The sequence below is a fragment of the Coregonus clupeaformis genome, unplaced genomic scaffold, assembly GCF_020615455.1.
Source record: "Coregonus clupeaformis isolate EN_2021a unplaced genomic scaffold, ASM2061545v1 scaf0902, whole genome shotgun sequence".
NCBI classification, from domain to species: domain Eukaryota; kingdom Metazoa; phylum Chordata; class Actinopteri; order Salmoniformes; family Salmonidae; genus Coregonus; species Coregonus clupeaformis.
Genome location: NW_025534356.1, coordinates 2,726 through 11,531, shown reverse-complemented (window position 1 = coordinate 11,531; position 8,806 = coordinate 2,726). Strand labels below are relative to the sequence as shown.

Below are 8,806 nucleotides of genomic sequence, written 5' to 3'. Positions count from 1 at the left end.
ACCCGGTCTACCTCCATCTTCACCCCTGACGCAGACAACTGATACCCCAAAAAGGGAGACCGACTCCTGGAAAAACAGACACTTCTCTGCCTTAACATACAGGTCGTGCTCCACCAGCCTCCGCAACACTCTGCGCACCAGGGCCACATGCTCGACACGGGTAGGCGAGTACACGAGAATGTCATCTATGTACACAACCACCCCCTGCCCCTGCATGTCCCTGAAGATCTCATCCACGAATGATTGGAAAACTGACGGAGCGTTCATCAACCCGTATGGCATGACAAGATACTCGTAATGGCCCGAGGTGGTACTAAAGGCTGTCTTCCATTCATCGCCCTCCCTGATGCGCACCAAGTTGTACGCGCTCCTGAGATCTAATTTAGTGAAGAAACGCGCCCCATGCAATGACTCAGTCATGGTCGCAATCAGCGGGAGTGGATAACTGTACTTCACCGTGATCTGATTGAGACCACGGTAATCGATGCACGGGCGTAAACCACCATCCTTTTTCTTCACAAAAAGAAACTCGAGGACGCAGGGGAAGTGGAAGGCCGTATGTATCCTTGTCTCAGAGATTCGTCTATGTAAGTCTCCATAGCTTTCTTCTCCTCCTGAGACAGAGGATACACATGGCTCCGTGGGAGCGCAGCTCCTGCCTGGAGGTCTATCGCACAATCTCCCTGCCTATGGGGCGGCAACTGCGTCGCCCTCGACTTACTAAACGCAATAGCCAAATCCCCATACTCAGGGGGAACGTGCAATGCGGGCACCTGGTTTGGACTCTCCACCGAGGTAGCCCCTACGGAAACGCCCAAACATCGACCCACACACTGGGCAGACCACTCCATCAGAGCCCTCTCCTGCCACAAAATAGATGGGTTATGGGTACTCAACCAGGGCATGCCCAGCACCACCGGATACGCAGGCGAGTCGATCAGAAATAGCTGAATCATCTCCTGATGACCCCCCTGCGCACACATCCTAAGTGGCGCAGTGACCTCCCTGATCAAGCCCGCACCCAACGGACGGCTATCTAGGGCATGAACGGGGAAAGGGACATCAACAGGGAGAAGGGGAATCCCTAAGGCTAAACAAAACTTCTTATCAACAAAATTCCCAGCCGCGCCTGAATCTACCAGCACCTTATGCTGAGAATGAGGTGCTACCTGTGGAAAACGCACAGGTATACAGAAATGTGCAACAGAGAGCTCTGGGTGAGTGGGGCGCCTACTCACCTGGAAGGAATCCCCAGTGCGGGACCTGTCGTCCTCTCCCCTAGGAGGCCATCCCCAGCACCTAGCCGCGGTGTGTCCTCCCCGACCACAGTTGGTGCAGGAGATGGACCCCCTCCTAAGCCGACCCCTCCTCTCTCTAGCGCCAGCGCCCCCGAGCTCCATGGGGCACGGCTCGGAGGCGCTGGAGGGTGAAATGGACGGACCCCCCTCGGAACGTCCGCGGGTAGCTAGCAGGTTATCCAGCCTGATGGACATGTCGACCAACTGGTCGAACGAGAGGCTGGTGTCCCTACAGGCCAGCTCCCGACGGACGTCCTCGCGTAGACTACATCTGTAGTGATTGATGAGAGCCCGCTCATTCCACCCTGCATCCGCCGCTAGAGTACGGAATTCTAGGGCGAACTCCTGGGCACTCCTCTTCCCCTGCCGGAGGAAGACCAGACGCTCCCCCGCCGCTTTCCCCTCCGGGGGATGGTCAAACACCGCCCTGAAGCGGCGGGAGAACTCGTCGTAGGTGATGGTGTCCGCGTCGATCCTCCTCCACTCCGCGTTGGCCCATTCCAACGCCTTCCCGGAAAGGCAGGAGATCAGGGCGGACACGCTCTCATGTCCCGAGGGCGCCGGGTGCACGGTGGCCAGGTACAGATCCACCTGGAGAAGGAATCGGGAGCGAGAGTCGAACTCCTCTGGGTTCCGGAGTGGGAATGGGCTGACTGGCCGATGGTGCTGGCAGAGAGGATGGCGGTGGAGGAGTCCCCCAGCCTCGGATGGTGGTGATCACCTCCTGCAGTGCGGACCCCATCTGCAGGATCTGGTCACTCTGTTCACGGACCTTGTCCTCCAGCGTCGCCTGGGCTGTTAGCGGCTCCTGCTGATTCCATTCTTGATGGTGTGTGATTCTGTCAAGAATGCTGTAGGTGGGTGTAGTGGTGGAATCAAGCGCAGGACACCGAAGTATAGTCCAAAAGACTTTAGTGCAATTTCCAACAAGGAAAATGAACAAACTTGCCCGAAGGCGAAAACTACGCACGAAGGCGACAAAACAAAAGGCGCACTAAACATGTGCGTAAACGCTCCAACACAGTGGAGTAAAGCTCAACCGAGCGAATAAGCAATATACAAGCAACAACACACGACAGAAATAAATCAATCACACACAACACTAGACAAACACAATGAGAAACTTATAGGACACTAATTACACTAAACGAGAAACAGGTGTCACAACAAACAGACAAAAGCAAACGAACATGAAACATACAACGGTGGCAGCTAGTATTCCGGAGACAACGAACGCCGAAGCCTGCCCGAACAAGGAAGAGAGGCAGCCTCGGCCGAAACCGTGACACTAATACATGAATACAGGGATATGTAGTGACTAACATAAGAACAACCATGTTTACGATATAAAGCACTAAGGTTATACTTTCAAACATTACCAATTCCAAAGGTAACAACATAAATGTTTCTACTCAAAATAAAATATAAGTGTCAGTATCCAAACACATAAAAAATACACAACAATAATGCAGCTCTGTTTCAACCATAATATCTATTTAAGGCAGTTATCTTACAATTGTATAAGCAATACATGAACTAGTGAATTATTTCCAATATTATTTCTTATAATATAATTTATTAATGTTTACAAGGTCTAGTAATGCTTGCTCTCCATTTCGGACACTTCCCTAACAACAGACTTCTGAATCTAAGCAGAACCTGTTTACTTCCCTAACAACCGAAAGCTGAACCTGTTTACTTCCCTAACAACCGACTTCTGAATCTAAGCAGAACCTGTTTACTTCCCTAACAACCGGCTTCTGACTCTAAGCAGAACCTGTTTACTTCCCTAACAACCGACTTCTGAATCTAAGCAGAACCTGTTTACTTCCCTAACAACCGACTTCTGAATCTAAGCAGAACCTGTTCACTTCCCTAACAACCGACTTCTGAATCTAAGCAGAACCTGTTCACTTCCCTAACAACCGACTTCTGAATCTAAGCAGAACCTGTTTACTTCCCTAACATCCGACTTCTGACTCTAAGCGGAACTTGTTTACTTCCCTAACAACAGACTTCTGAATCTAAGCAGAACCTGTTTACTTCCCTAACAACAGACTTCTGAATCTAAGCAGAACCTGTTTAATTCCCTAACAACTGACTTCTGAATCTAAGCAGAACCTGTTTACTTCCCTAACAACCGACTTCTGAATCTAAGCAGAACCTGTTTACTTCCCTAACAACAGACTTCTGAATCTAAGCAGAACCTTGTTTAGGGGATTAAGAGACTTGTCCGTGGACACTCGTAACCGGAAAACCCTTTGTTACATACATCTACTACATAGGTAAGACATGAGAGAGGCGTAGTCTATCTTTTTTAGGATTCCTGGTTTTCCTCAGGCGTCCCCATATGGGACTCCAAGTTCCAACACCAAAATCCATTTAAAATGTTACCTCACCTACTTTCCTTAACTAATGCTTCATCTATGTTTGCTTATTATCCCATTTCTGACGTCATTCTAGAGTCATTATCACCACAAAAGTAATATGGAACAGGATATAAGTCTGGGAGGATGAATATCTCCAAGTCCAGGTTTCTCCAGCTGTAGCTGGTCCTTGTAGTCATGACAAGCCCCTCCTCCTCCTCCTGCCACCACCCTATAAAAGACATTCTGGGTTTCCGTGAGGGCAGTCTGTAATGAATACTCGGACAGGGTGGTAAGATCCAATCGCAGAATAGCGATGCTTTTTTTAAAAAAATTTTTGAGTACATCTACATTTTCTCTGTAGATCGGGGAAGTGTCAGACTCTGTCTAGACCCTGCCAACCCCCGATCCCTTACACAGTCAAGTGGTCCTCCTTTGACGTTGCTTCCCATTAGAATTCGTATAATGTCCTGGTTTCCCTGGTAACTGGGATCACCTCTGTCAAGTTCATGTCTCATTCGGGTTCCGGTCCTTATGGTCGTTCTCCTCACAGTCATTTGTTTCACCGTGGTTCTGATCAACTGGGTTTTCAGCAATGGCAACAAACAGCAAAAAGACTATTCCCGTTACTACCAGTGCTATGCTTATTATCATTGCCATTTTTAGTGAACATTGCTCCCCGTTTTCCAAATGTCAAATTCAGCCAATCCCAGGCACACGTGTCCTGCCCAGCTTTATTCTTGACTTCCTGTCTCAATCCTTTAAGCTTGATCATTGCTTCAGAGAATATTCCTCCTGGGGCAGTATTATCTTGACTTCCTGTCTCAATCCTTTAAGCTTAAACATTGCCTCAGAGAATATTCCTCCTGGGGGAAGTATTATTAGGACTAAAAGTGCAGCCATCGCTTCCGAACATAACACAGACTCTGCCTTTTTCTGCTAGGAGCCAATCCAGAGCCTGTCTATTCTGCCAGGTCATCTTTCTTGTTCCCTGTACTTGTTCTCCCAGCGTTGACAATGCTGATGTAACCGGTGTGAAATGGCTAGCTAGTTAGCGGTGCGCACTAGTAGCGTTTCAATCGGTGACGTCACTCTGCAAGGGCCGCGGCCTTTTGTGGAGCGACGGGTAACGGTGTTTCGAGAGTGACTGTTGTCGATGTTTGCAGAGGATCCCTGGTTCAAGCCCAGGTAGGGGCGAGGAGAGGGACGGAAGCAACACTGGAAATGGAACAATTAAATACATTACAATCAACAGAGGTTCATAAATTATACTGACTCAGTGTCAGGATTTGAATCAATACTTCTTTGGATAACTCTTAATAAAAAGTCAGTATAATTTATGAACCTCTGTTGATTGTAATGTATTTAATTGTTCCATTTCACATTTTTATTAAGAGTTATGACTGTGAGACCCATGAGGCGTCACTACAGACCCGGGTTCGATCCCAGGCGGTGTCACAGCCTGCCGTGACTGTGAGACCCATGAGGCGTCACTACAGACCCGGGTTTGATCCCAGGCGGTGTCACAGCCTGCCGTGACTGTGAGACCCATGAGGCGGCGCAAAAAAAATGGGCCTCAAAATTGCCGTCAGGATCTCGTCACGGTATCTTTGGCATTTCAATTGCCATCGGTAAAATGCAATTGTGTCCGTAGCTTATGCCTGCCCATACCATAACCCCACCATGGGGCATTCTGTTGACATCAGCAAACCGCTCACCCACACGACGCCATACACGTGCTCTGCAGTTGTGTGGCCGGTTGGACGTACGGCCAAATTCTCTAAAACAACGTTGGAGGCGGCTTATGGTAGAGAAATTAACATTAAATTATCTGGCAACAACTCTGGTGGACATTCCTGCAGTCAGCACGCCAATTGCACGCTTCTTCAAAACTCTAGTCATCTGTGGCATTGCATTGTGTGATAAAACTGCATATTTTAAAGTGGCCTTTTATTGTGCCTAGCACAAGATGCACCTGTGTAATGATCATGCTGTTTAATCAGCTTCTTGATATGCCACAGCTGTGAAGTGGATGGATTATTATGGAAAAGGAGGAGAAATGCTCACTAACAGGGATGTGAACAACATTTGAGAGAAAGAAGCTTTTTGTGAGTATGGAACATTTCTGGGATCTTTTATTTCAGCTCATGAAACATGGGACCAACACTTTACGTTGTTGCGTTTATATTTTTGTTCAGTATAATTTATATAGCACATTTCAGACATGAAATGCAACGCAATTCACAGGAAAAAATGAATAAAAGCTATGAAAGAAAAACGGAAATATTTACTAGACAACAAACAGAGGATAAAAAACTAAAGAACATCAATAAAAGCTGAAAGGCTAAAGAGCATCTAAGGAAATAACATTGGTTAAAATAGTAAGAATATGATGTAATATCCAGCCCAAAATATAAGCTGGTTTTACTACACTGTTTGTAAACAATATAATTGTGCAACAAAAAAAAATCAGTTAGTCACATAAATTATTATGATTACTAAATGTTACATGAAAATATTATGAAATATCAAAACCGAATGTACACCCCCTTTGTCAATATGTATTGGCAATAATTCATTTCCAATAGGGAGGCATGGAATAATTAAATATGTATATTTTGTCAGGCTGGATGTTTGAGATATGAGTAGGTGATTTGAGTCATGCTTCTTCAGTAGTGGAATAAAGACAATTAGCACTTGAATGTTGTAAAGAAATACAGGAGTGATGTAAGATTGTTAATAAAACAGTTCATAGACGCATTTGTTATCATGCGTCCATGTTTATAGGCTGCAAGTACGTTGAAATGAAGTTGTTTTCAAGTCGTTGAAACAACGACCTAAAAAAAACATATTTTTAACTTTAACTTTCAACCAAAACCAAACGTAGATTGGACCTCGAGTATAGTCTTCTTTTCAACAATTTTTCAACTATATTTTGCAAGGTGGGATACTGTAATAATAGACGCATGTGTTATCCTGCGTCAATGTTTATAGGCTGCAAGTACGTTGAAATGAAGTTGAAGTAAATCACTGATATCGATTAGGGGGGGAAATCAGGTTGTACCTGCTGTTGAAACTACCACAACAAAAAAATACACATGGAAACGGGCGATATCTTTTACTTCACTGGTTAGAGGACAACCTGCAGAAGACAGTCAGCTACATTTTGGAGTGATGCATTTAAATTTAGCGGTCCCCAAAACGAAGAGAAACTCAACACTTATTTGTCATCACTCATATCGATATCATGTTGAAATCAATTGCGCGCGAGGGGGGAGATGAGGTTGCACGTCCTGTTAAAACTAACAGCTCAAAAACCACACGGAATCTTGGAATAATGTGTACATCACTGGTCAGAGGACAATTTGTAGAAAACAGCTAGCTACATTTAGAAGTGTTGCATTTTGATTCAAGTGGGTCGCCAACGTGGTAAGTGTAACACAACTCATTTCAGAGCCTGGATTTTCCCCCTGATGAGGCTAATATCCATATCACGCTGAAATCAATAGAACAGGGGGAAAACGGTTGGGGCGGCGCACAATTGGCCCAGCGTCGTCCAGGGTAGGGGAGGGAATAGCCAGCAGGGATGTAGCTCAGTTGGTAGAGCATGGCGTTTGCAACGCCAGGGTTGTGGGTTCGATTCCCACGGGGGGCCAGTATGAAAAATTAAAAAATAATGTATGCACTTGTAAGTTGCTCTGGATAAGAGCGTGTGCTAAATGACAAAAAATGTCAAATGTAAATGGTTCTACATTGTGAAATTCATTAAAATACTCATACAACAATGTTAAAACATTGTGACATTATTTAATTGATATCATGAAACAAGTCCTTCATGTATGTACTTTCTGATGTTTAATCAGAGTTATTTTACCAGCGTATCTCTTGCCACATTGATCACAGCTATAAGGTTTCTCTCTAGTGTGTGTTCTCAAATGTACCTTCAGGTTGCTTGAATCACTAAAACTCTTCCCACATTGATCACAGCTATAAGGTTTCTCTCCAGTGTGCGTTCTCAAATGTACCATCAGGATGCTTGATCGACTAAAACTCTTCCCACATTGATCACAGCTATAAGGCTTCTCTCCAGTGTGCGTTCTCAAATGTACCATTAGGATGCTTGATTGACTAAAACTCTTCCCACATTGATCACAGCTATAAGATTTCTCTCCTATGTGTGTTCTCTGGTGTGATTCTAAATATTGGGACGAAACAAAACTCTTCCCACAGTCGTGTGATTTCTCTCCTGTGTGTGTTCTCAAATGTACCTTCAGGCAGCTTGAGTGAGTAAAACTCTTCCCACATTGATCGCAGCTATAAGATTTCTCTCCTGTGTGTGTTCTCTGGTGTATAGTCAGATGGCTAGATGTAACAAAACGGTTCCCGCATTGATCACAGCTATAAGATTTCTCTCCTGTGTGTGTTCTCTGGTGTATAGTCAGATGGCTAGATGTAGTAAAACTCTTCCCGCATTGATCACAGCTATAAGGTTTCTCTCCTGTGTGTGTTCTCTGGTGTATAGTCAGATGGCTAGATGTAACAAAACTCTCCCCACATTGATCACAGCTATAAGGTTTCTCTCCTGTGTGTGTTCTCAAATGTACCTTCAGGCAGCTTGAGTGAGTAAAACTCTTCCCACATTGATTACAGCTATACGGTTTCTCTCCTGTATGGATTCTCATATGTCTTTTAAGGTCTGCTGAAGAGTTGAATATATTCCCACAGTCAGAGCAGCAGTGAGATTTCTTCCCTGTGGGTTTCCGCTGGTGTTTTTTGAGGTGTTCTGATCTGGAGGGACTCTTCTCTGCCTCCTCAGCTTCATGATGTTGTTGAGGCTCCCCAGAGGATCCACGATAGTCACGTCTCTCTTCTGTGTGAACGACAAAGTCAGACAGATGGTTAAAGGGCCACAATAGCAGAAATACTGTTTATTTGAGGTAAAAGGTGATGCCCAGAGCGTACCCATGAAGCTGTACAACAATTGACATCTGTTAAATTATTTGACAATTGTCTTAAGACAGTCAAGTGAGCAATAATAGTAATATTTTGTCTTGTTTTCACATTAGTAGTAACATCGATGATTGTAGGCTAGAAATATTAATACGCACAAAACATATGAACAAAATCATCCACTGTGAAAGT

At 45.0% G+C, this 8,806-nt stretch overlaps 1 protein-coding gene across 1 annotated transcript; it reads right to left on the bottom strand.

The window, feature by feature from the left end:
- Positions 1–7,496: 7,496 nt before the first annotated feature.
- LOC123485939 (zinc finger protein 2 homolog) lies at positions 7,497–8,445 on the bottom strand. The gene has a single exon (XM_045217059.1). The coding sequence runs from the start codon at positions 8,344–8,346 to the stop codon at positions 7,498–7,500; it is 849 nt and encodes a 282-aa protein (XP_045072994.1). The 5' UTR covers positions 8,347–8,445; the 3' UTR covers position 7,497.
- Positions 8,446–8,806: the final 361 nt, after the last annotated feature.

Coding starts and splice junctions, on each gene's coding strand:
- LOC123485939 (XM_045217059.1), bottom strand. CDS start 8,346: ATGAGAATCCATACAGGAGAGAAACCGTATAGCTGTAATCAATGTGGG.